Source organism: Microtus ochrogaster, chromosome 17 (assembly GCF_000317375.1).
Source record: "Microtus ochrogaster isolate Prairie Vole_2 chromosome 17, MicOch1.0, whole genome shotgun sequence".
Taxonomy (NCBI): domain Eukaryota; kingdom Metazoa; phylum Chordata; class Mammalia; order Rodentia; family Cricetidae; genus Microtus; species Microtus ochrogaster.
In genome coordinates, this window is record NC_022019.1 from 4,223,349 (window position 1) to 4,250,729 (window position 27,381).

General features: G+C 39.0%; 1 protein-coding gene across 4 annotated transcripts in view; it reads right to left on the reverse strand.

The window, feature by feature from the left end:
- Window positions 1-210: 210 nt before the first annotated feature.
- The window catches only part of Sacs (sacsin molecular chaperone), an 83,490-nt gene continuing 56,319 nt past the window's right edge, over window positions 211-27,381 (reverse strand). For 2 of the 4 annotated variants that reach the window (XM_013349226.2, XM_026783228.1), the window contains 5 exons: window positions 24,582-24,728; window positions 21,737-23,234; window positions 20,890-20,981; window positions 17,086-17,112; window positions 211-13,011 (listed from right to left, as the gene is read on the reverse strand). In XM_013349226.2, coding sequence (XP_013204680.1) covers window positions 1,454-13,011; window positions 17,086-17,112; window positions 20,890-20,981; window positions 21,737-23,234; window positions 24,582-24,728 — 13,322 coding nt within the window. In that variant the 3' untranslated portion in view covers window positions 211-1,453. The remainder of the gene's footprint in view (window positions 13,012-17,085; window positions 17,113-20,889; window positions 20,982-21,736; window positions 23,235-24,581; window positions 24,729-27,381) is intronic. The other 2 variants (XM_026783230.1, XM_026783229.1) reach the window with 2 other exon arrangements.

Sequence of the window (27,381 nt, forward strand, 5' to 3'; positions counted from 1 at the left end):
CAGTTCCCAGCACCCACATGGTAACTCACCATTATTTTTAAATCCTGTCCCAGAGGATCTGATGCCCTCTTCTGAACTCTGAGGGTGCTGCATGCAGGTGGTACACAGAAACATGCAAAATACCCATATACATAAAATAAAAATAAAATCTCAAAACAAAAATTTAGAAAATAACAAAGCAAAATGATTTACTATATACATTTTTCTTTAATAAAATTATGGCATTTAATATTAACAGCAGAAAATATTCATGATTCACATCCAGAAGCAATTAACATTCCTTATTACAAATGAAGTTTAAAAAAATCGAACATGTTCTGTATGTAAGCCCTTAATTGCATAAAATATATTTAGCATCATTTACAGCCAGTGCACTTATATAAGCTATTATTTCCTTTCTTTGACATTATGCAAAAGAATATGTTAAATATGTATGTTAGGACTTTTGAACATCATGAAAATTAAATGTCAATTCCCAGTCATTCGTGGGGGACAGTACACACTGATAATTCTCTTTGTAAACTACTGCATATCACCTTAATGATTATTTCAGCAATTTTAATGTACTTAAAGTAAAAATTTTAAAATTTCCACTAAGTGCCATATTGAAAAAGGTTTTTTCACTGCAGCACCTTTAGACAACAAAAGATTGCATCCTGTTCAGTCACACTATACAAATTATGACATTTTGGGGAAATATGTACACAAAACATAATGCCAATGTTCTTTTGATAAATGTCATGTTGGTAAGCAGTTTTAGAAACAATATCTTATAGTAGGAACCAGCACTCTGAGATTTCCATAAGTTATCTCCATGAATAAGGAAACCTGCAAACACAAGGTATAAAAAAATTAAAATAAAGATGTAAAGTGCACCCAGCGCACTCCAGTGACCATCTTCATACTCTTTGTCAAGTAATAGTCAGGATTAAATACTGTACCATTTCTAAATGTACAACTCAAGATGTGAAACAGCAAGAAATTCACAATCAGATCCAGCTGATAAGAAATAATGCATCTAGAAGTGTCCACTTAGAAAGTGATAAGCCTCAGAGACCTAATTCCCCTCATATGTCCCAATCAGTATGTCCAGTGTTTCCTTACCTACTTCAAAACGTGTTTAAAGACATAAAATTAACTTCCTCCTAACCAGAGAGTAGACTCTTATCTAACAAACTGCTAAGCTTTGGTTATATAAAGTGCAGTTCAGTAATGTGCCACCCAACTGCTCAAACACACCTAGGAACTCTGCAGGTCACTACCACCTTCAAAGCCAGCTTTCAACTCTGCTAAGGTTTCTGTGAGGAGTCATACAGCTTCCAAATGTTTCCAGAACATTCTCGTGTGCTTCTCAATTACCAGACACTGGCAATGAAGCTGAATGAAGTACAGAAATTCGTAGTTGTGCTATAACACATTCAAGATCTGGCTCTGATTTTTTCTTTAAATACTTTCATGCCTTTTGTTGTATAAAATTTTCAAGTTTTATGATGATACATGCTGTACATTCCATCACCCTCATGGCAACCTCAGACGTGAACCTGTCGTTAGGGATCTGTGGGAAAGGAAGCAAATCAGGATATCTAGTTTTTAAGCTGTCTACACCATAAGCTTCCAATGTTTGCACATCGTTTGTCAGTCCTTCCAGCTGTTCGCTGTACTCCTCTATCTTCTGTGCAAGTGCCGTTGGCTTTACATCTTTATCGGATTTCCCCCTGACGGCATAGTCGGCTGCAATCAAAGCTAACTTGGTGGAGAGGTAGCACTTGAAACACACCCATTCATTGGCATTCTTGTGAAGGTCATTCCTGGCAGCTGAGAAGTTAGCTCTGGCTTGTCTTAGCCATCTCCGGGCTTCCACTGGATTGCCCACAGACTTGAAGGTGGGAGGGACAAAGAACCTTTGAGAGTATGTCTGTCCAGCAGAAGGAGGGCATTTTTCTTTACTTTGCTGTTGCCTTTCAGATTTATGACTTGTGGCTTCTTGATTCCATGAAGTATAAAATCTTTGAAATGAGTACTTGTCTGACTGAAAGCGGGATGCAGAGGTTGAAAATGTTCTTCTTGAAGCTCTGTCTGCATTTTGATCTAGAAAAGCCTGTTTTTCTAATCTGTTGATTTCATTCTGCAGATGTTTGAAAACTTCATTAGCAATGTCATGATTCTCTGGGTTTTTGTCAGGGTGCCACTTCAAATACAACCGTCTAATGATCTTTTTTCGTTCTGATTCTGGAAGCTTCCAAGCTTGCTCTACCACTGATGTCACTTCTTTTAAGATTTCTGGCAAAGTATTCACCTTGAGCTTTTTTGGGGACTGGTGTTTGGAGGAGGGAGACTTGTGGCTCTCTCTTCCAGGAAAAAGAGGAGGAATGCTTCTGAGACCAGGAGTCAGGAACTCTGTGGGGCTTGTTGGTGTGGTGGGAGCACTGTCTCTGCTTTGAGAGCTTTCGTCAGGCCTTGAGAACTTGTACAGATCAAGAGAGCTGACTATCTTATACTCACTGTAGCCAATATCAATCTGATAGATCTTTCCTAGGAAGCTAGTATTGTCAGCATCTTCTCTTTCAACTTCTTGCACAATAATTGCATATGTGTATGTTGGCTGGTATGACCCATAGATATCACCACCTTCTGCATCCACAAGGTATCCCACATATTCTCCAGGATAAAAAACATTCATTGGATCCATAAGCAGTGTATAATGGATCTCGGCAGGTATTGGTGTGCCAGGCATAGGAAGTTCCAGTTTTGATGGCTCAGAAGAGTCATATTTTACCCCTAAACTGTCAAGTTTCTCACTGATCCTGTAAATGTCGTTGCATCCCAGCATAGCAATTAAATACGACGTGTCAGAAATCAAGTTGTCAGTTGCTGATTTAAGTGTCATTGCTAAGGCTAGCAGGAAGTTAATGTCTTTACTGTCTGAATGCTGGATGTAGAGCAAGATGACTGCATTGCCAAATCGCTTCAGAAAAGCAAAAGTTTCACTCCTGCTATGGGGAATAGGATTAAAACCTTTAACCCTTAATGTTGTCTGAAGCTTTTCAAAACAGGACACTTTCAGCCCTTCTCTTAGAGCTTTGCAAAGTCTGATGGCTTTTTCTTCATTGGCCAGGAAAGCATTATCATTTTCATGCTTCATGATTCTGATGAGTCCTGTGATGAACTGCTCTGAAGACAAGAGAAGTTGCAGTCTTCCCTGAAGAGAACACAATGCTCCAAACTGGCACACTTTGGGAGTCTCTTCATCGAGCTGCTCTTCAAGTATACTGCTCAGCAGACGAGGTCGAAGTTTTTGAGGAAAAAGCATGATCAGTTTAGTGTGGAATCCGTGGTCTTTCCCTAAGTAGCACTGGCTAAGATCAACTAGCATTTGCACACCTATATTGCCTTGGATTCTACTTTTATAGTGTGGTGCATCGTCAAACACCAAGATACTTGACTTCACCAACCTACCATCCTGGCTCGGAAGGTAGAGTGCGAGGTCCCGGGCATTCTCCAGATCATTTCTCACCTTGACTGAATCATTTTGTAGACTCTTGAACAGACCAGAAACCACTCTCTTAACTGTGCGCATTTCATTAGGATCTAACTGCTTTCCTTCAGAGTTTTTGAATATGCGGCTCAATACTTCAACGTATTGCTTAGTTGAAATAATATCTTCAGTGCCTAAATGTTTGAACAGCTGGTGAAATGTGCCAAGCTCTAAAGGCAGTTTGTACAAATAGGGCTTAAAATCAGCTTCATATTCCAGGTTTATCACTACTTCCTCAGGCTTCAGAAGTTTCCAGCCATCTTCGACCATCACAAAAGCAACACCGCGAAGCTGAAAACGGAACTCCCGTTTTTCTGCACTGAGAAATTCATATATGCTCCTCAAGACCTTTGCTCTAGTTTTTACCATTTCCTCATCCAAAGTTGTTATGTTGCATATGTTTCTGCAATTATTAATGACCTTATCAAGAGGAGGGTCCAAGTTAACATTAAGCATATTTAAAACTTGTTCAAGCTGTTCCTGTGGACCAAGGTCACTGCCTTCTTGTTCTCTGATGCTCAAGGGTGTGGCTTTCTCTGGAAGAATAGGGCAGGAGGTCCACAGCAGCTGGAGCACATCACACTGCTTGAACTTTGGGTTCACCTGTGCTCCATTGAACTTTATGAGAGGGAGCGTCCCATTTACCTCCTGGTACTGAGGGTGAAACCGAATGTATTCAGCAGGGGCCCGTTCAGGACACAAGAATGGTATTAAGGACAGTTCCTTCAGAAAACTTCCAGATAACAAATCCACTCGTTCTTGGAATATGTGATGGAGAAGGATGTCAACTGTACTTTGCAGTGTTTCTTTAGACCAGTTTTCTGTATTTGCCCTTACACTGATTTCCTTGGCAAACTGTAACAGCTGCTGCTGGGAAAGTGCGTACTTTAGTCCAACATTTCTCAAGAACTCCACCCAGGATGTCATAAATGCAACTTGATTTTTAGGTTTTATTACTTGTTCCAGTTTTTTAAAGAACTCTTTAGGAATAAACAATTTTTCAGGAAGCATAACTTCAAAAACTCTCACAGTTCTATCATAGAAATGTTTTGCTTGTTTGAGTCGATTGTTGGCATCATGGATAATCAATAAACTTTCCAGCTTTTCAAAAAGTTGTTCTTTAATCTCTGACAGCTCCTCAATGCTTGACAATCTATTCTTCAGATAGATCAAGTGCTCTAATTTTGCATCATAAGAGAGATTTTCAATTTTTGGTAGAAGGTGTTTCAAATACACCTCCAGATCATCTACCGGCACACAGCCCAGAACCTCGTACAGTTCTTTTAAATGTACCTTTTCTTCAAGAAAAGCAGATGATGATGACTGTGTCCATTTTTCCACTTCAGCTGAAGGGATACTTTTGGTAAGCACATAGCATGTTCCAAATTTTGCAATGCTCATATAGCGGCCACTGATGGATTTGTAGCATGGGAGGGACTTTAAAATTTTTATATCATCTTGGGACATCAAGTGACTCAAATTACAGTTGAAATACATCAAAAGTGCTTCAAAGTCATTTTCCACTAGTTTTTCAGTTCTAAATGTTGAAGTTTGAACCATATAATGTACAGCCTTCAGGATGCTTGTGGGGCTATCGATGTTTGCTGTGTGACATGACAACACAGGAACTAATGCACTGTCTTTAGAGCAGATTTTGTTCAAAGCAAGCTGAATACAGCCAGCTTTCATGAGAGCGTGAAAAACCTTATCACTCTGAGCATTTGGGAAAACAGCAATATGCATGAGGCTCAGGGGAATCAGCACATCTCCCTCGGGAACCACAAGCTGATTGGATGACACAGTGAACTTTGTTCCTGGAAGCAATGCCCAGTCTTTGAGGATGTCAACAATGACATCAAATGCTGGCTTTGGTTCTTCCTGATCTTCTGTCACACTTACAGATTCACTGATAAAATGCCAAGCATTCTTAAGCCAAGATTCACTGGCAAAATTGTCTTTCCATTTTGCACAGTTTTTGGTCTTATATTCACGAGGCAATACAGAAGAGAGTAAGTCAGCAAAGCTGGAAATATCAAACACTTTTGCAACTTTGCAGTTCAACAAAACACTACTGTATTTCAAGTATAAGGTATTCATAAACAAGTCTTTACGTGATGGAATTAATTCGTGGTATGTTGTTAGAAACTTGGGTCTTTTACTATCAAAAACCTGCAAAACACTGTCCAATGTGATGAGCAGGGGCAGTCCCTCAACTTCAAACTCATTTTCTTCAGCATCTTTAAAACAGTAATCAACTAACAGTTTTAAACTATGAAAGAGCTTTAGGTTCGTTTGCTGGAGACGACAAGGCAGCTTCCCGATATGGCAATTAGTATCAGCAGAAGAGAAAGTCATTAAGAAGGACCTGACATCAGCAGGAGTCACATAGCTAACAGGAATATCTGCATCTATGAGGCAGTGGTAAAGATTAGCAGTTTCGTCACAGTTATAAACCAAGTTGAAACCGATTTCTAAAAGCAGGTGCTTTAGTCTGTAGACATTCTCTGCAACTGTTTTTCGAGTTGTGATGTTATAATCTGCATTTTTAAGGTGTTGTAATTCGTCCTGTAGCAAGTTATCAAAAAATGGTCTAGTTTTATTCAAAGTAGACATATTGATCCAAGTAATTATGACTGCAGAGTGCAAATCAGAGCCATCAATATTTGGAGCACGAACAACAGGTAAAAGGCGTTTCATGTCTTCATGGATACAACTGTAAAGTGCTTTTACTAAGCAATATAAATCTGGCTGCAGATCAAGCCTGTTAACTGGAAAGAAGGACAGAAACTTCTTCAATGTGTCCTTTACAACATGAATGGGTGTGTTCTGTAAAACTGACAATGTTGGGTCAGAACCAGGGAAATACCGTTTTTTTAACTGGATTAGTAATTCAACATATGCAGGCGCTATTAATGCTGTCATTAAACTATTATTCCAGTCACTTCGGACACCAACCCCATTATCATCACGCCACAAGTTTCTTCTGGCTGAATCTAGAGCAAAGTGGCCATTCACATGAAATGGCAGACCTGTCTCCAAAGAGAGAGGCAGAAAGCAGAAGGCCCTGTGGGGCTTTTTATAGTTGTGTGTAACGCAGGCAGCTACTCCACCACGTGGGAAGAGAGTGATATCTTGGTTCTTATGAGCTGATATAACACTCTTAGACACTTTGTCCATACTTGAGAACCCTGATCTATTGCAGATCAGCCATGTGGTCAGATTGCCCTCAGAGTCCTCAGTATCCATTGTGTAGGTTATCTGTTGAACCGGAATGTCCTTGAGCTGCCTCTTTTTAGTAACACTATCAATTACAGATGCATGGAACTGCTTCCTTTTCAATCGGTCTCCATCAGTGATCTTGCCTTTTACTGAATAGAGCACATTCAAACCTCCTGTGGCTTTATCTATTTCACAAATAGATATTTTTTCCATGTGATTGAGAAACATCAGAAGTTCTGCCCCATCAGAGCGCAGTTTGTCTAAAAGATTCTGGACCATTCTGTCTGAGGATGGAACTGAGGATATTTCTGAAACTTGTGCCATTTCTGCATTACGCAGAGGAAATCTAAACATTGTACAATTGTCCAGTTTAAAGTGGTTTCCCAAGTAAAGATCCAGAACATCTGAGAACTGGGTTCTAAAATCTGCATCCAAATCTCTGAACATGCGTCCAGGACTAACTGATGTGGCTCCTGGTGCATATCTGGCATGGGGATCAAAAATACACAGGATATCATTGCCAGAAATAAAAGAAGGGCAGTCTGTAATGTGATACACAGAATTGAATCCAATTCCATATTGTCCCGTTTTGCAAGGATTTCCTTCTTTGGTGCCTTTCCCAAGATTCTGAATTCCTCTAACATCATCTTCTGTAAATGGCTGGTTGTTGTACACACACAGTGCTGGCCCTTGCAGTGGGGCCCACTTATCATCAAATATTCGGTCAACAGGATGCTGCCTGGGATCAAAGACAAAGCAGATTTCTGTGGCCTTTGCATCATCAGCATTTTGAAGAAGCTCTTTCAGCATTTCCTTCTCTGAAGGATAGGCATTGAGTATGCTCTTAATTCTGCTGGTCAGTTTTTCTTTCTGCCCAAACTCTGTACCTGGAGCTGTGAAACAGATGTTGGATGCATATCTTTCTAAGGCTTTGTGTCTCTTTGGTATTGCTCCTAGTTTTACAGCTACTTCCCGGGGTATGTCAGCATGGCAATACTTAACAGTAGAATCTTTTACTTTTATCCAGGGACAGTCATTATAGCATAATGACTTAGCAGGGAGAAGCAGAAGATTAGTATCTGGCAGTAATATTTTGCCATAATTTTTCTCACAAAATTCTTGTCTCTTTTCTCTAATGAGACTCCAGATTCCTTCACTGATTATTCGTCGGCAAAGCTGAAAATTCTCTTCTGTAATTTGTTTTTTTCCTCTTTCTTGATCAATAGTCTCTAAAACTAGGGCAAAATCTTCAACTGTAAATGACTGCCGCACACCCACACTTTCAAAAAGTTCACGGAAATTATTTTTATACTTGTTAGGTAACTGATAGAGGTATGGTGCTGCTTCAAAATTCAAATGGAAAGAAACTTTTTCTGACTCAACGTATACATTCTCAACCAGAATGAAATGAAATGGTTTTAGCTTTTCAATAATTGCTGCCTTGGCCATTTCATTCTGCATCATTGCTTCATGGAGGTACTTGTAGCAAGCATTGGTGATGTTCTCCTGATACAATGTAATGCCATCATCAACTGACTTTGCAACTTGCTTCAACTGATTTATTACCAGATCAACTGTTGGCTTCTTTAGTAAACCCAGAAACTCTTTAACAGCCAATGACACTGAACCACACCCTCTAAAAGAATGGGAATTTTCATTGAGAATTGGTTGCAAAAGACAGACTATATCTTGATATTCAGCTGTATAAAGGTTAGTTGCTGCAAACATGGTTTCAGGCTTAAAACTGTTCCCTTTCCATTCTAAAGAAAAACCTGCTGGCTTTGTTAGAAATGGAAGGAAGGGAATTGTTTGGTATCTTGCAGCAAAATCCTTTGCTCTAGGATCTCTTATTTTTAGCTTCTCATCAATAAGGCTTAGTAAAATACTACTCCTTAGACAGGCAGCAGCATGGTCACTTTTATTAATCTCAGCTACTGACTCTGCACGCTCTAGCATGTCATCCCACAAAATGTCATCTTTTGCCATGCCTAACTGAACTAGCTTAATCAAAATAATAGGATTGAGGTAATCTTGTGTAGAGCCATAAGGGAACCTCCCATCCTTAGTATCAAATAACTTTGCAACTCGTCCTTCGGGGTGGATCAGTCTTGATGGCAAAACCAGAGGATGGCCCTCCAAGGAGCAAGGAACACATGGAGTAACACGAAGAATTCCTGAGAATTCATCAAGTTTCTCATTTAGAACAAAATTCATTAAAGGATCTCTCAATTCTGCTTCAATTTCCTGAATATTAGGGAAAAAGACTTCTGTAAAAAACTGTTTCTCTGAAAATGTATTTTCAAGCAGTATTTGTTTACAGCCAGCCTCTTCAAATCCTGCCTTTACTGAAGAAGGAAGCTCAACAGCACAGAGGTTTTTGGAGCCTGTTTTCTTGAGGTACTTCAGAAATATCTTGAAGGCTGCTGAACCAACATCTTTCCTTTGAAGTATAGAGTCATCTAGAAACCTCACATTCTTCATGGAAACCCAAGTAGAACCATCAGAGAAGACTCTGGTCAACTCCTTCCCCTTCCCATGAGCTATATCTTCATAAAATCCTTGACAAATCACAGAGAAGTCATCATGAACTAGATCAGGATCAGGCCACACAGTATAGTAAGTATAATCAATTAACTCACCACCAGTCGCTAGGTCCCGTAAGACACTGAGTGCTTGTAAGTAAGCTTTCACAATGACATGCCTCATGAATGTGGTATTCCATCGCCCTTTTGTATCCGTCTTCCAGATTTCTTTTCTATTTGAAGTAACAGCAAAGCACCCATTGATGTGAATTGGCAACCCTGTTTTTATTCGTAGAGGTAAATAGCAAAACACCTCTCCTATGTGTGGTTTCACGGACCACTTCTGCTCCTGGGTTTCATGCAAAAGAACACCTACTGCCCCACAAGGAACCAGCCCTAGTCTTTTTCCACTTTCATTCAAGGAAAACTTCAGAGCCTCTCCTGTATCCATGCAGGTGCATATAAGCCATGTAGTGCAATCTACCGTCTTTTGTGGCAACTCATCTGATGGCTTTTTTGATTGGCCAGACTTAGCCATTTCAAAGAGAGTAGCTGGGTCATCATCTGGACCTCTAAACAGTGGTGACTGTAAGTCAGCAATCCTCCTAAACACATGGTGGAATTCTTCAACTGTGATCTGAAGAATGCAAGATGATTTTGGCACATCAGTGGGAAGTTTTTTGTTGCTGCTGCTACAAGTCTTCATGAGTTTAGCAGCTTCTTTTAAAACACTCAAAGCTGGTGCACTCAGTGCTTTGGAGGAACAGGCTTTTTTCTTAATTATTATTGTGTCTTGCGCTAGGGTAGGGTTTGTTTCTTCTATCTTCAAGTATTTCAGGTACATTGAGTTTACACTCTGGGTGAAAATGATAAGTCTGTGCCCGCAAAGGCTAAATTCATCCACTAGGGAGTAAATATCTGCAGTGTTATAACAGGTACTGCTAACTTCACTCACTTTTGCTTCCTGTTGTGTTCTAAAGGACAGCCGGAAAAGAGTTCCATTGTAGCTATAAGGGGCCTCTACAGCCAAAGGTAACTGACAGCCAAATACATCTATAAATGGTTTGAACTGATTCGGAAATTTCCTAAGTCTTTTCTGCTGTTTACTCCAATTAATTTTGATTCCAGGATTAGATCTATCTTTTATGTGTTTACTGATATGATTTATGTTTGGATCAAACATAATCATAAATTCTCGGCTCATAATGATGGGGATGTCAGTGATGTGGTACACTGAATTAAATCCAAGACCAAATTTTCCAACTTTGTCAACTTCTCCCCTTTTCAAAGATTCTCCTAATCTGGTTATGTTTATAAAATCTGAATCTGAGAATTCAGAATTGTTGAAAGACCACAAAGCAGGTCCATGGCAAGCTGCCATCCCTGGGTCTAGGAGATTCTCTCTGATGTCCATATTTCTTCTCATATCAATCAGGAAACTACATTCTGTAGCATTTGCATCATCAGCATTTTGAAGCAGCTCTTTAAAAATATCTGACACAGAAGGGTATTCTTCCAAAATATTTTTAATCCTTACAGTAAGAGGCTCTCTTTGTCCTGACTGCTCAAACCCCATGTTTTCAGGGTTGATCAGTCTTGTACTAAGGCAGGGAACTTTTAGCCACTCTGCAGTTTTCATGGGTATGTCTTCATGTACCAAAATGATTGGTTCCACTGAATCTTCAAGTAAGTCATTGAGGTCATCAACTTTGATGTCACAATAACAGCATTCATGAATTGGCTTCATGACGAGTTTGGAAGGATTTTTGCTATGATAGATGGGAACTGGTGTATTAGGGCTTGCTGGAATCTGGTTGCTATACAGCCATCGCATAATATTCAACATAAGATGAAGGTTTTGTTTACTTTCTTGTTCACTCAACTCTTGGTCACTTGCTAGATAAACCTTCTGAATGACCATGGAAATATGATCTGATGTCAACTCTTCTATTGAGCCACAGGCCTTAAACAGCTGGTGGAATTTTGCCATGGTTTTAGGCACATTATATAAATAAGGCTGAAGATCCAGATCATGGATTGGTTTTATCACAGCCTGAACAAGAGGGCAAAAGTTTTTGCCAGTCCAAACCCATGGAAATTTCAAGGCTTTAAAAGAATCCTTCCCTTCATTCAGATGATCATGCATGAACCCATAAATTTCAAGCAAAATATGTTGGAACTGATAGTAATCTTCATCACTGAAAGTTTTTGATGTATACCAGTCAACAACAATTTTAAAGTGTTTTAAGACAGCACTGATGCTAGGCTTTGTGAAGATGCCTAAAGCCTTCTCCAAGTTTACATGGACACTTTCAACAAGAGGAAGTGAGGAGCCCACTAGAACTGCATGTGCTGCATCACACATATCTGGAGGTGCACAAAGATTACAGAGGTCCCCTCTCCAGACTAAGGAACCTGGATAATTTGGAGGCCTTTCCTTGTAGGCTGGAACCCATTTTATTTTCTTCAGTGTCATCTTCCCTTCAGAAGACTGTAAGAGTGTATGGTTTTTATTTAAGACTAGTAAGAGGGTTTTGGCTTTCTTTAGGAGAACATCCTGATTCTGACAAGAACTGACCTGTAATGCTTCAATTTTTTTTGCCACTTGTACAACATCTTTCTCTTTCAGGCTGGCTTCATTTTTTAAGCCAATCTGTCTCAAAGAGTGAAGGATATCTGGTGAGGTAAAAATTGCAGGTGGGAAACAGGCTTCTTCTTCATGATAAAAGAGATCCTTTAGTACTTCTATATCAGGATCAAAGAGTTCACTGGCTGCTACCATACGCTCCTGTGGCATATGAATAAATTTTAGTGGCATCAACCAATCAAGCACATTCGGATTCTCATTTTTAAGAGAGGATAGATTCTCAAGGATCCACAGCATAAGATGTGTTACTTCTTCCTGGGTATAAAATGCATTTTCAATATCTTTTAAAACAAACTTTAAACAGCTTGTAGTTTTTAACTTTTCAATTTTCAACATGTTTGCCAAATGAATGGTAGCTTCATCACTACTATCTATGACAGAAAGAGACAATCGCAGATCTGCTGGAAGTTTGGCAGTATGATCCAAAACTTTACATCCTTTTAATTTAGTGTAAGAAGAAATCCCTTGATCAGATGAGTGATTAATTCTTTTGAATATTGTCAATTCTTGAATTATTCTTTTCTCTTTTTCACTGGTATCAGTCAAGCTGGCCAAAAACTTTCTTAGAGCATCTTTGTGGGTTGGAAGTAATGATGCTACTTGGTTACATAACTTCTGCAGTGGTATCTTCTCCATTATCTGCAAAATGGCACTCGGTAGTGGCGAATGGATGTATTTTTTAACAAGAGGATGCTGAATAGAGGTATCTAACCTTTTTAGGACAATACCCCCAAGTTTCTGTACAATATCTGCTAAGAATTCTGGAAGCTGAGCTCCAGTTTCGTCATCTAAAATGACGACTGATGGGATCCTGAGTCTAATGAGTTCCACACACGTTTGATCTTCATCCAGTGTAGTTCTGGGGATAAGTGGCATCTCATCAAATAAAGTCAAATCCTCTGCAAAATGTATGTAGAGATTCTTCCAAACCATTTTAAGCCATGAAATGGACGGGTGGTGCTTGTCTTCACTGAATGGATACCACTGAACCACCAACTCTCTGCCAGGCCAGAATGTATTCATTACTTCCTTAACAAGACGTGCAAATCGTTCTGGATTTAGAAGCTGCAGCTGAGTACACGGTCTTCCTGTAAACCACACACAGAAATGTTACGCACAACTCTAAGCTCTTCTGGTCTCAGGTTTAAGAAGGTACTAAGAAGTTGTTTGAAGAAAATGCAAAAATTCAGTATAACTAAAGTAGTTTTAAAATGATAGTCTATACAGAAAATAATGCTTATAATGACTTCTAAAAGAAGCCATTTTCTACACAAAGGCTTATTTTATTTAAAAAAAATCATCAAATACATATTCAAAGGTATATAGTGTTCTGCAAATGGAATCAACATGAAAAGCAATGTGTAATGCTTAGTTGTCCACAAGTAAAAGTCCCAAACAAAATTTACTTATTTTTTTCATTTAATGTATAAACATTGATAAGCAGGCCCAATACAAATACAAGTACTTTTGGCACCTCACCTGCATGATTGTATAGGAAGAGAAGGGCTCAAACTCAGAGCACAGGGGCTGCAGTTTCCTTTTTAGCAGCTAACACTTTCTAAAATGCGGATAGCAATGGCCCTTATGGAAATTCCTATTAGCCTCTCTAATCAGATATGCAGCTGGGTGTCAGCTAATGTCTCAGAGATTTGAACTTGCTCACCTGGAAAAGCAATGGGGATGAGGCTCTTCACAGACTGTTCTCTACGAGCACAGCTACAGTTTGACCAAGGTTGATTTTATTAAAGTGTGCTCTGTAGAACCAGGGATTTTGTAGAAAAGCTTCAGGGCAAACAAACTAAACATGTGGGGTGTTGTTGCCAGGGCAGGTATTTCTTCCCGCCAAAACAACTCTATTTCTGGATGATTGCAAACTAGGAGAGTAATAGAATTTCGCCTCCTTCGGGGAACAGTTGCTTATCTTAACAGATTGCCTAAAATTAACATTGTTAAAGTATATTTTGTATGTCACAGTATTTTCGATATTTAACATCAGTAACAACAAAATAGAAAACTACATACCTGTAGGTATGTATTTGCTCTTATAGAAAAATAAAAGAAATCTCAAAATCAATTCCATGGAAACTAACATTTATCTTTCCCCTATGTGCAAATGACTTCTAGACCCTTATGAGCAATTTTGGGAAATAGTGTAACAAGAGGTATACCTCAGGCTCTTGGGACTTTTGTATATAGCTTTATTTTTTTTATAAGATCATATGTGAGGTGCTTCCGAGGCCTTCTAATGGAGGGCATGGAGACTCCTGTGTGAATATTTATTTATACTTCAGCGTTAAAAGCTAAATGTCTTCAGTATAAAGCATCTAGAAATCAGGACTTCAGATTAAAGATATTGTAATCATCTCATTCCCACCCTTCCCTCTCCCCATCCTAGTACTTTTGAATCAAGGCAGGACATGTTTGCTTCAAAGGTTTACTCTCTACTCCAAAATCCCCACCATGCTACTTTCAAACCACTGCCACAGAAGTCCCAGCAAAGACACACTTTGGAAACATCAAGAGAGTGATAATACCCAGATTCAGAACATTTTCAGTTTCTACGCATGTGACAGAAGAATTCAAGTAATTTTTTTAAAAATTAAAGTGTCAGCAATACAACCAATGCAGTTTCCTTGGGTTATGGATTAAATTAAAATTATAAAATCAATTTTATAATAATGTTTCTTAAAGTGATTACTGAACAGAATTAGCTATAACTGAATATCTAGGTCATAAGTAAAGCAAAAACATAATTTTGAAGATATAAAAATGTTGAAAATTAAAATTCAGAATACCCAGAAAGCAAAATTTTAAAATATGTACCATGTATGTTTCATGTAAACTGCCATATCACATGCATTCAGTAGATAATCCTGCATAATATCCTGGCATAAAATTTGACAATTTACAAAACATACTTACTTACCTTTAGGAAAATTATTTGGTATGAATTACAAGTAAAATGTCAAGATACACACACCTCACATATAGCATGCAACTAACATATCAGTCATGCTCAACTGGAAAAACATTAGGAAGTAAAGGAGAGAGAAAATGTAAAAAGGCACAACTCTAAGTAGATTAAGTTAATTCAGGCAGAAGTCCCAAATTCTAGGCCCTCTGTACTGAAGACAGTTAGCTTTTAACCCAGAAGTATAAATGTTCACACAGTCGTCTCCATGCCCTCCCCTCTAAAGCACTGCTACTACGATGAGCAAAACAATTTGTAAGCATTTTAATAAATGAGTTGTGGGCTTTGAGGCTTTCACAACTATCAGCAATGTCAAAACATATCTAACTATCCTTCTGGAAAAAATATCCCTAGGGTCAGCAAACTATTACCAGGTACATTCAACTTTAACTTAAGAAGAATCCTTGTATATAGGTTTGGTTGGCCATAGATGAGTCCATCTCTTAGATACTGGGAACAATATTGATACAACCACTACCTGCTCGGAGACTGTACTATTTTTTTCCATTATTTACATGTCTACATTCCTTGCTAACTGGAGAATAAATGCTCATGGTCAGAAAGAAGAACTATCAGTCACTGTAAAAATTGTCTTAACAATGATATTTTCATTCCAAGTGCTTTAAGTAAGCTCCTTCAGAGGTGAATTCTACTAGACAAAGCTAACTAAGGCACTGTGTAGACAGCAGTTCTTTTTGCTTTCTGATACACAGTGGCAAAGGCAACTTTGATGGCTGGTAAATTCTAATAATTCACCACTGTATAGAAGATGCAAATCCTTGTAAAGACACAAACGGCAAATGTCCAATTAAATGATTACTGTATATCAGTCACATCTTTAAAAAAAAAAAAGACCAAGGTAGGGAGCTGGAGAAAGAAAAGGAAAAGGCAGTAGAGCACTCAAGTCTAGATGTGGTGCTAAAAGCCCCTGGGCCTTTCAGAAGCATCTTATTCTAGTTCTAATGGCCCACTGCTTCCCAGAAAGTCTGCACTGCTACTCTGCCACTGACATCCTGCCTTGGCCTTTTGTTGTTGTTTTCCTTGTAATACTGGGCACTGACTACAAGGTCACATGCAAGCTAGGCAAAAACCCTACCGCTGATCTATATCCCAATTCTCTTTTTACTTTACTTTTCATAGATTCTCACTAACTTGCCCCAGGCTGGCCTTAAACTCACTTTGTAGTTCATCTTGGCCTTAAACTTACAATCTTCTTACCTTAGCCTCAGGAACAGCTGGTATTACACACATGTACTATCAGGCTTGGCTTGGACTTGAATAGGAGATACAGCACAGAGATTCAGTAACCAAATGCAATGAACCCCAGGGCAGGCAGTAACAGGGTAGCTACTTACATCAGGACTTTACTGCCTCTTTCATTATACTTTCCCAATATAAGGGCTATTGATAAAGTATTAGATACCTTTAATACAAATTTAATACTTACAAAAACTGTCACTCTAATAATGACTTAGTTTCTAAACTAATCATATATGTGTGTGTATATATATATGTGTGTGAATGTATGTATATATGTGTGTATATATATATATATATATATCCTGCTTGAAAGGATATATATGTAAAAACAATTTCTATTAATCAAATATTACATCCCTTAAATTTCCAAGTAAAACATGAACTTGGGAAAATAATATAAAAAATAAGGATATCTATTAAAGCAAAACAAAATGAGTAGGAAAATAATAAAATGAGATGCCCAGCATTGTCAGGTCACCTGAGTGTCCTTAATGAAAGCAGACTGGCCACTTTAGTGCTCTGTAGCTAGACAGGGCTTCCTACTCCCACCAATCTCCACACTGGGCTACAATCCTAATAGTTCCCAGAATGCTCTCCTCCCTGCATTTCTCCTCTGAGCACTTGCTTGTATAACAGAAGTGCATTCATGCCACATTCTCCTATGTAAGCAGTGTAATGTATCTTTCATTTGAGACTATTTATGAAATGAAGATTTTCAAGTCATTCAAATGTGTTTTCTATCAGTGTTTGCAAAACAAAGGCCTATATTAGTAGTTTCCTCTCTCCTTTAAAGTTATTTCCAGCAAAAAAAAAAAAAAAGTTGACATAATTTCTAGCTATTTAGGTTAAAAACAAAACAACAACACAGGATTCAACAAACCAACAAATGACAATCAATCAAATGAACACAACATTCAGTCAGCGATCCTACCTGAGTATCCCCAGAGAAGCTGCTGTGCTAGAATATAATTAAATCCATTCTTAGAAAGGCCAGAACATTCAATATTTCACAAGCTCACTACAGAAATTACATTTTAAGGCAATGGTGTCTATAGACTCTCCACACAGCATTATGCAAAAGAAGAGGCAAAAACAAAGCTCTAAACAGTGAATGCTTTACGATTAAAGATCTATTCAGATGCAAATTAACCTAAACTCTGTAAGAACTAAGACTTAGTTCAGAGCAGCAAAAAAGGAGAGTGTCTGTTTATAAGCACAGATCACAGGGCCTTCCCAGCAGCCTGCAGGCTAACCATGGGCTTTCTCACAGGCCATCATCATCAAACAAAGGGCCTAGAGAACTGAGAAAGGGAGAATAGAATTTTTATAAGTGCTTTAATATCTATACATGTAACGCTCAGTTTATGATGAGGAAAGGTGAATTTATCAAACAAACCCTACTGCTTGCTTCTGATAACCACCAATAACCACAATGTTCTAAGAATTGTCATTCATCCCATCAAGTATACCGCTGCACCTTTGTGGAATTACATTTGTGCACTGGGGTACCTGGAACTCGATTTCAAGGCTAAGACAGGGACTGTAAGTCTCATCAGAATGATTACCTCACCAGCAGCATTTGCCAGTCGGACAATACAAGTGCTGGATAGCTAGAAATAAACACCTAGACATGTCCTCAGACTTTGTATCTGATGAGGAAGGCAGGTTAGAGAGATGATTATAAGTAACTACACAAGTGCAGGTGTGTGATGCTGCGTTGTGTTCAGTGTTACAGAAGTGCACATAGGTTATATGAAACGAGATGAAGGGAGTGGGCATAGAAAAACAATCAAATGTCTGAATAAGTGCTCTTTAAAGATGAAAATGATCAGGGGGAAAACAAAACCAACAAAAAGTTTTGGTAACAGCAAACACTGATTTAGCAGTCCTGTATACCAGGCATCTTTAAACGCCCAGAATAAGACAAAACTAGGTAATAAAAAAGTCTCATGGACAATGTCAACGACATGGCCTTTTTTTTTTAAAGTAAGAAAACCAAGAAGTCTTTAAAAGATGTTTTTGATAAGAGGCAGAAAACAATGTTTTAGAAAGGTAAGTTCTCACAATGCTGTGTTGACTAGAGAAGTAGGAATGGCTGTGAGAGATACCGGTTCTCCTGCGTTTCAGGGAGAGATGGCAGTAGCCTGAATTCTGGCAAAGGCAGGCTTAGAACAGCACATGGTCCTTTTTCCCAACAAAAAACATTGGGTGTGGGAGTTCCAAACATCGTCACAGTACAAGTCTTGTGTAAAATACAGCTATCTGTACACCAGAAGCTAACAATAAAAATACATTTTCTAAAGATTTGTATACATGCATATGAGGTCATTATCTTTTCAATAAATAGTGTACATCATGATAAAGTTGTGTCAAAGTCATCACTGAAAACATGGCTGTGCCTGAAACATGAAGTCTCTCCCCTGTGTGTCTACACAGAATACAAAATCCATCCCTGATTTGCCGCCCAGCTCAGCAGGCCCCTTCTCAGCAGTGCCCACTGCATGAACGACAGTGCTGACTGATATCCATATCCTCATGCAGCTGTGATTTTTTTCATCCATTTATTAATTTCATTTGGCACAATGCTTATTATATACAGAAAACAAACATTTAAGGACAACTCTTGAGTCACTAATTGTAAGAGCACGTAAACTCATCTAATAAAAAGTATCTTGAAAATTAAGAAACATGTAAATATGATCCTAGCACCACTCCATTGGGAATTTGTCTACTCAAATACTTTTTTTTCTAGGTTTTTCTTTTTCATCTAAAACCCATTTCCTGGCAGAATTTTCTAACCATTCACCTCGCACTTAATTTCTGATAATAATCCTTTAACTCATATAATTTAAACTGTAAATAATCTAATTTGCAAATAAAAATGAGAAAGAACAAAAACAAAATGGTGGTTCTAACTCTGAATTTCAAGTTATCTAAAGTCTTTCATTTCCTTGAGCTTTTCAAGTAGAGATGATGACAGGCTCTGCTAGCTAAGGGTTGCAGAGAGCAAACAATAGAAGATATTCATCACAATGATGTCTCCTAAGGAAGGGGGAAGTAACTGAGACAAGGCTTTGGACTTGAAGCCCATTACCAAACCCACCATGAGAACTCCAAGACCATCCCCCCATGCTACATAGACCCATAGACCTCTCAGGGCCTGTAGAATCACATTTTACTATGTGGCTCAAGGGCTGCCTCCTGAACCCCTCTCCCACACTTGGGCAATAAAGAGGTGGCAATGACTCCATCCACTAGGAAGTATTCTAGGAAGACTAGGCCAGAACATCGCTCTGGAGTTCAGTGATGGGTCTGCAAACATGAGACTCACCCCAGGCAGAAGACAGAAGTCTCAGAGTGCCTTCCAAGCACTGGGCAGAGATCTGTATAACAGTAGGACAGACTACTGTTCCAGCATGCTACACTGTCAGCCGTACAGCAGGACTTCTTCCCCAGCTAACTTTTATTTATCTATTATACCTAGATCATGAGCACCTCCCACGCTTTCTCTGTGGTTACCAGAGTGCGGGATGAAATGCATGGAACAGACAGAGGTTGGTCAGCCAGTATTGCTACATGTCAGAGTAAGACATTCTGGGTATTACTGTATAGTAGGGTAACTATAGATAATATATATTGTATGCTTAAAAAAGCTAGAAGGTTCTCCATCAAGAAATGTATAGAAGGGAGGGAGAGAATCCACATTTCTACACCTCATAAGGATTTCCTGAAATGCACAATTTACAAAGATGAGTCATCTGGATGGATGCTGGCCACAGTGTCCGTCACTGCAGCTCTCAATATGCACAGATCCTCGCGGCAGCAAGCATTTCAGGCTCAGTCATCGTCTCACTTTTAACCCCAACCTCATTTCTGACAAATCCCAAATCCTTTCATGAATATTTTAATGAATAAAGATATATAATGATTAACACTTTTCCTTGAAAGGAAAAACTCATGTTGTCTCTGATAGATCACAAAGAATAAGCTTCTTGGTAAGACAAATTCTGAAAATTGGGGGTCAAATATCTAACTTGGGAAAATTCTAGATAATAGTTTTATAAGTGAAGGAATGTTTTCAAAAATCGAAAGATAGAATTAAAGTCAGAACTTTAGTAATTTTCCCTCCAAATTACTGTTATTTCCTGAAAATCATTCCCAATATAGGGCCTCAGTGAGTTTCTTAGGTCTCTGCAGTCCCCTTGCCTACAGTGCTGTGGGGTTGGATGGGTACACATTTCTTGAAAGTTGATCACATCTGGTAGCTAATAGGACCACCCAGAATACTATAAACGGGTCAGGATGTGGTACAGTAGACAAAGCAGACAGGGTAGAAGCCCTCCTCTGAAAACCCCAAACTTAACCTTTTCCTCTCATCTGTGAAACTGAACTAAAAATCAGTTTCCTCATTATCACACATGCTGCAAGATCTGAGGATAGGAGGGTCTGGGAAAACAAAACAAAACAAAACAAAAGCACTGTGCAGGCTATGATACACATCCTGCAAATGCCCACCACCAAGAGCATGAGGTTCTCAGTGACATCACCTTTGTTATCTTTTAGACACTAGAACGGCTCCTGACACATCTTCAGCTGAACAATTCTTCTAGGCTGAGCCATAAGAACTCAGATTTATAGGTGTAAAATGGACAGTTATTAGAAAAAAGTCTTATAAAAACCTTTCACATTTTTATAAAGCAGGTTGTTTAAGAAAAACACTAAATGGCTACTATACCTCGGGTCTGGGCAGCTTCTTTTAAAGCAGCTAGAAGGTGAGGCTTCAAGTTCTCCAAAATAAGTCTTGCTTCAAGACCTGGGAAAAGGGACCTAGAACGTGAGAGGTGTGAGCAGTTACAATTCTAACAATTCTAAGGTTAAAAAAGTCCACCATATAATTTCAAGTCAGTTAAACCTGCTATTTCATTTTACACGAATTACATCACATCAAACTACAATATTATCTAGGCTTTGCTTTAAAATACGAAGGTATCATATACCAAGTCAATTCAAAAAGTCTAAATACCTAACAATAAAACAAATTTTATTCCATGAAATGTCAACATGTTCCCTTAGCTATAGAAACTTAGTTGCTAAAGCTAAGTAGGATGATGCATATCTGTAACCCTAGCATCTGGGGCTGAAGAAGGAAAACTGCTTTCCAGGCTAGGCTGGGCTACACACTCACACTCTGTATTAAAAATACAAAGAAATATTTTTTTCATATACTATTTTAAATTTCATCAAAGTAATTCTACTAACTAATCCTACCTCTATTAGTACCTTATAATATTGTTTTCAGTGTTGTGACTGAAAATTAGCTACTAGAGCAATTGTTTCTTGAGAAAAAGCATTACTGTGTTGTCCTGGAACTCCCAGGTTCAAGTGGTCCTTCTTACCTCCCAAACAGCTGGGACTAGAGACACAGGGCAATAAACCCGGTTCTTATACCTTTTCCTTTTAAAGTATAACATTTTATCTTTTAACATTTCATGAAAAGCCCTCGGTGGATCTGCAGTCAAGGGGTGGACAGGACAGCCCCCCACTCCCTGGGGCAGCCAGTGTCTGAGTCACATAGTATCTACCTTGGGAACTCTTCTGAGGTGATGTAAACAACATCCTGATCGGAGACAGATGAGGAGAAGGGGACAAACGCCCCACTTTGTAAAGGCAGCAGCTCGAGCCCAAGCAGCTCACTGTAGGTGTGGTCAGAAAGCACGAATTCTAGAAGATGAAGCTTTTCTTCAGTACTGCCCAGGTGTGCACACTTCCTCAGCACCTGCCGCACCCATGTAGGTGTTACCTTCCTCACAGGAGTCACAGTGGAGGTGGCAGAGCCTGCACTGAGCTGAACAGCAGCAGCCAGGTTCCCTGGTACCTTGGCAATCTGCTTCCCTGAGCTCTGGAGGTAGTTGAGCACAGACTGTGTGTATTCTAGACTTCCATCAAGTTCTGAGAAGTATACCTGCTCCAGCTTTACCCACTCACCACTAATGGAATAGATCACCGCATGCTGGAATAGCTCACTAAACAGAGGCCCCAACACTGGCTGCCAGTGTGCCTTGACTTTGCTGGCCTCAGGCCAAAGTTTGTAGATGGCATCCACTGACAAGGGGAAATCGGAGCTCTTTTCTGTCTCCAGGCGTTTTACTGAGTCTAGGATCAGAGTAGCATAAGCTTTGGGAACAACATTCACAATAAGAAATTCATTCCACAAGGCTGCAGGGTCTCTCCATTGGTCCAACTCTCTCCATTTTATGCTCCTGCGGTTGTCAGTTAGGCCAAAGAAGCCACTGACATGAACTGGAAGCCCTGTTCTGCTTTCCTCACCAGGAGGTAAAGGAAGAAAACAAAATGCTTTTCCTGAGAAATCAGATATTGCTCCATTTTCTTCATCATCCCTGCCTGATAAAGGCATGGCTAGTCCAATGATTGGGACAAATTTCAATTCATCAGCCAAAGAATCCAGTTTACTACTAATGCCTCGCCCACCCACACTGTTACACACCAACCAAGACGTCTTCTGGGCATCCTTTGTGCTCTCGTCCTCCAGAACTATGTTTATATGATATGTTACACAGGTGATACTGTTGCTTGGGATCTTTTTACAATAGTTGCTTATGGCCGTTCCCAGAATCTTGATAGAATTCGGCCGTTCATGTTTCAGGGTCTTATTCTCACTAGCAGTCACTCTAAACACCAGTTTCTCTGTCCCATCGGCCTCTCGGACATGTAAAGACACAGACTGTACACTCTTCAGGAAGAGCAGCACTGTGTCTGCATCTGCCCTGAAAGAGTCAAACAGCTCCAGAACCTTCTGCTTAGTGTAGAGATTGCTGCTCAGCTGAGAAGGTTGTAAGCGAAGAGGGAAGCGGAAAAATGTCCCTGGAAAGCTGCCATTTGCAAATGTTTCCTTGGTGCTTCCAAAAACGCCAATGAAGGGTGCAAATTGATCCGGAAGCTCATTCATTTCTTTGCTGTCATCCTTGAGATTCCAACATTGGCCTGATTCATGGGGGCCAAAAAGTGTCTGATGAGGATCTAGCATTCCTATCTGGTCACCACTAAAGATACAAGGAACATCTGTAGAAATGAAAACCAAGGCAAAACCAACTAAGAAACTCAATGAACTATTTTAAGTGCTGCCATAATGAAATGATAACTACCATCAAAATATTACATAAGAAATAACATGACACATAAAAATCCTCAAAAGCAAGTGACTTAATACTTTGAAAGTGAGGCATAACAGTTTCTGGTTTGAGCCAATCTAGTAAGAGCCAGTTATAGAAACTTCCATGAATTTTGTGAAAATATGTGCTGTATCTTTAAATATTCAACAAGTGGAAGATATAAACACTATTTAGACATATACTCAGTACTAACTGCCAGATAAGTCCAGCTAGAAAGAAAGGCGTTACCATTTATGTTCAAAATTAAAGATTCAACTGTTGACTTTGACAATGCAGGTTATTCCATTGCCATGTAGCTCAGCAAGCACAGACTCCATACCGAGTGAGAAATTAACTTTCCTGGGGAAGCACTTACAACTTGTACTGCCAGTCTTAAAGATCCACCTCTTACCACATGGCCTCGAGATTGACGTCAACTGTTTCTTCTGTTCCTCAACTAAATACAGTGATATTTCAACCATGGCAGAACTAAAGTGTGATTTATTACTCTGAAAGAAACTTTTATCCATGGTTCTGCTCAAAGGACTTCCTACGGGTAATTCTGATGTGTTTTGTCTTTCATGCAGACTTTAGCCCCTAATCTTCACACTCAATGTAACTCTAGTAAAGTCTGTCAGCTCTTTAGTATCTGTGGTTGTCAGATGCCAGTTCAATTGGGACAATCACCAACTTCTAAATTCTTATGTATCTTAAGTAGCAAATGTATGTCCATTAGATCCATCAACAAGACAATCTAAAAAATATTTGTCCTTAGTCCCTTTACATGACGCCACATACTCACACTGAAATCAGTTCAGAGAGACTCTTGATATTGGAAAAAGCATAACCTATGGCTTTCTCAAATCTTCAGATTACAAAGAGCCTTCCCACAAATGATTCACATCAATGTGTTCACTGTTAACTAGGGGACAAAATAACACTGAGCTGCACACACAGGGTAACAGGCCTGCTCTAAATTCCTGCACAGTAGTCTTTATATTGTACAATCCTCAACTGTGCTTCAACATTTATAAACCATCACCTGGAGCCATGAAAAGGTGAACTTCCAAAAGGTAAATATATAAATAAAATATGAAGATTCATGAGTAACAGCTATGTTTTAATATATAACAATATAATTTAATATGTAGCATAGTCAATATTAAATATTAATGTTAATATAATACAGTAGATTTACCAAAATTTATCTATAGTTTGGCTGAGTTTACTCCCCATTTGCCCACAGCCAATACTGCACCTGTTATATGGTAGACAGAATTAAACCCAATTCCAAATCTTCCAACCTTCAAAGGATCATCTTTTTTCCTGCTTCTTGCTATTTCTTGAATACCATGCCAGTCCTCTGGGGTGAAAACCGCATTGTTGTACACATAGAGAGCCGACCCTGGGTATTGAAATGCACAGGCAGACACTCAGCAAGATGTATGGTCAGCTCCATTTCAAGAGCTTCATCCAAACAACAACAACAAAACAACTTATTTGATGAGAAAATAGAGACAAGTGAGCACAATGACTAAATTCTGTATTATTATTCCAATTGTTTTCACAATAAAAATAGAAACAAACCTGGTAAAAAGCTAACATCCAGAGAAGTAAATTGTCAGGAAATTACAAGAATTATGGAACGTAAGCACCAAAAAATACAGATCAGACAAGAATATTACCACAGTGCACCATCCTCTGTTAAAACTTTTCTAAATTGCATATTCAAGTTATTCTTTGTAGAGGGAATTTCTAGAAAATGTGTGCAGCATACATCAGCTTGATAAACTGTTATGTGCTGTTGGAGTTCACCAAGAAGCTGGCTCTGGGATCTGACCCCTTCCACTTTAGACCCAAGAATGCTATGTCAGTGTCCTCTCCAAGGCCTCTTGTGAGGATAGGCTGAGGCCCCTAACTCTGTGACGGGAAGGGATAAGAACAGCAAAACGCTCCACGAGTAAAAATGGTGTATTCTGGAGAATAACTAGAAGGTAAAGTATTTCTAACCAATGCTACTGCTGTTTGTCCCATCATATAAAAAAAGTTCTGAAGTGGGAAAGAGAAGCTCACCCATGGAGAGGACATTTAGTGGGGAATTCCAGTCTGATTGTCTCAACTTCCCTGGTCATTTTCTGTTGGATGTTGTGTCCAGTTTGATGACGACATCTCCAGCAGTTGCTATTTGTTCTTTTACTTAAACACCCATCCTGAGGGGAACTCTGCTCTGCCTGGGACTCTTTTGGGAACTCCAGCTGACTGCCATAAAGGGGCTTCCTCAGCAGATCTCTGCTGGATGTTTTGAGCAAATGACCTGATGTTTTGCTATCTATCTATCTATCTATCTATCTATCTATCTATCTATCTATCTATCTATCTAACTATCTCCTATCTGTTGCTATTTATTCTTTTACTTTTTTATGTATACTGAATAAACATCCATTTAAAGCTGAAAGTACGGCAAACATAGATCATTCTCTAAGACATGCAAAACAAGGTATTAAGGAAACCTACAACCAAAAAAGACTTTGTCACTGTATTTTTTCATAAAACAGAAATTAATCCCTTACAATTGCTAATAATCATCTTTTAAATATTTGGGTTGTATGTTTTTGATTTTGCTTTACTTAATTTATATTCACAGCATTGATTGTGTAATTTAAATAGTCATGGTAAATATTTAAATAAATTACTTGAAATTACAATGCTATCTCCAAAGTGATTTCTTTAATAATATATTGTATATGTAATTCTGAGCAAATACTTCGGCACTCTTTTGAGACCCATTTTCAGAAATCCTAACATTCTCTGAATATAAGTAACTATATCAACTCATTACTCTTTAAATATCATCAGTGTTTTCAAGAATAACACAGACACAATTAGGCACAGAATCTATATGTGTACCCTTTGATCTGTGCAGCCTCCATGCTAATGAACTATATGGAGATTCCGAGTATCCAAAGAACATATCCTTATGCTTCTTTAAATATCGAATGTTGGCCTGGTCTTTTTTTTTTCTTTTAATTAGTGCAATTACTATCTTTATAATAATCGAAGTCAGGACATGAAGTTGGTCAAGGCTGATATTCTGAAAAGGACAAGCACACAGCTATGAAAAACTACTCCGGAGTCAAGGGAGTCTGGTGTCACCAGATCCACTGTCACCAATCACAGCACAGGCTCAGCCTCTTCATCTCTACTGAGATCAGAGCTTTATCTCCTGACATGGGAGTGCAAAGGATCACTATGGTATTACTCAAGCCTCCCCCCAGCACACACCATAGAGAAGAGCCCTTAAACTGTTAGCTATTTCTATTATGATACAGTAAGTATGCAAAAATAGTAATGAATGACTTGTTATTATCTACCAGCTAACCACAGTTCACTTAAAATGGCATCTGTCAAATACTCTGTGGTTCTGCCTGCTCTCTGTTCACTAAAAGTACAAGACACAAAAGGAAAGATCACACAACGGGCCCAGGAGTGAACTTCTTGCCATAATCTAGAAAGATCTATATAACTTTAAGATCTAGAGAAGGGAATTAAGAAGTTCAGCATGGTTACCAGCATTACAGCTGACCACCAGGGGAAGGAAAAGAGATCTTCCCTCCTAGAGTCAACAGGAAAGATAAGAGCTCCTGGGCTAGGGATGGGACTTCCTGACCACCTCCCCTCCCTGTCCTGGAACACCATCAGGCTTGAGCTTGTGCATGCAGTCATGGCTGCTGTGGGTTCACATAGTGAATGCCTGTCATATGCGTCACTGCTTCTGGCTCTTACAATCTTCACATTTCCATAGGAGGAACCAGACTTATTAAACATTCAGGCGTATTTTCTTCAAAGGAAGAAAGACTGACACCTGGTTACCTGGAAAGCTGGAGAGGATGCTGTTCTGTGGACCCAGCCTTCCTGAGTCCCCCAAGTCCTGAGCATTGTTCAGGCCCTTATTCTGAGTTGAGTCACTCAATGAGTAGAATCTATCCTTAAGAAAGAGGTTCCATACCTTCTCAAAAATTGACCACATACTCAGAAACAAAGGAAACCTCCACAGATAC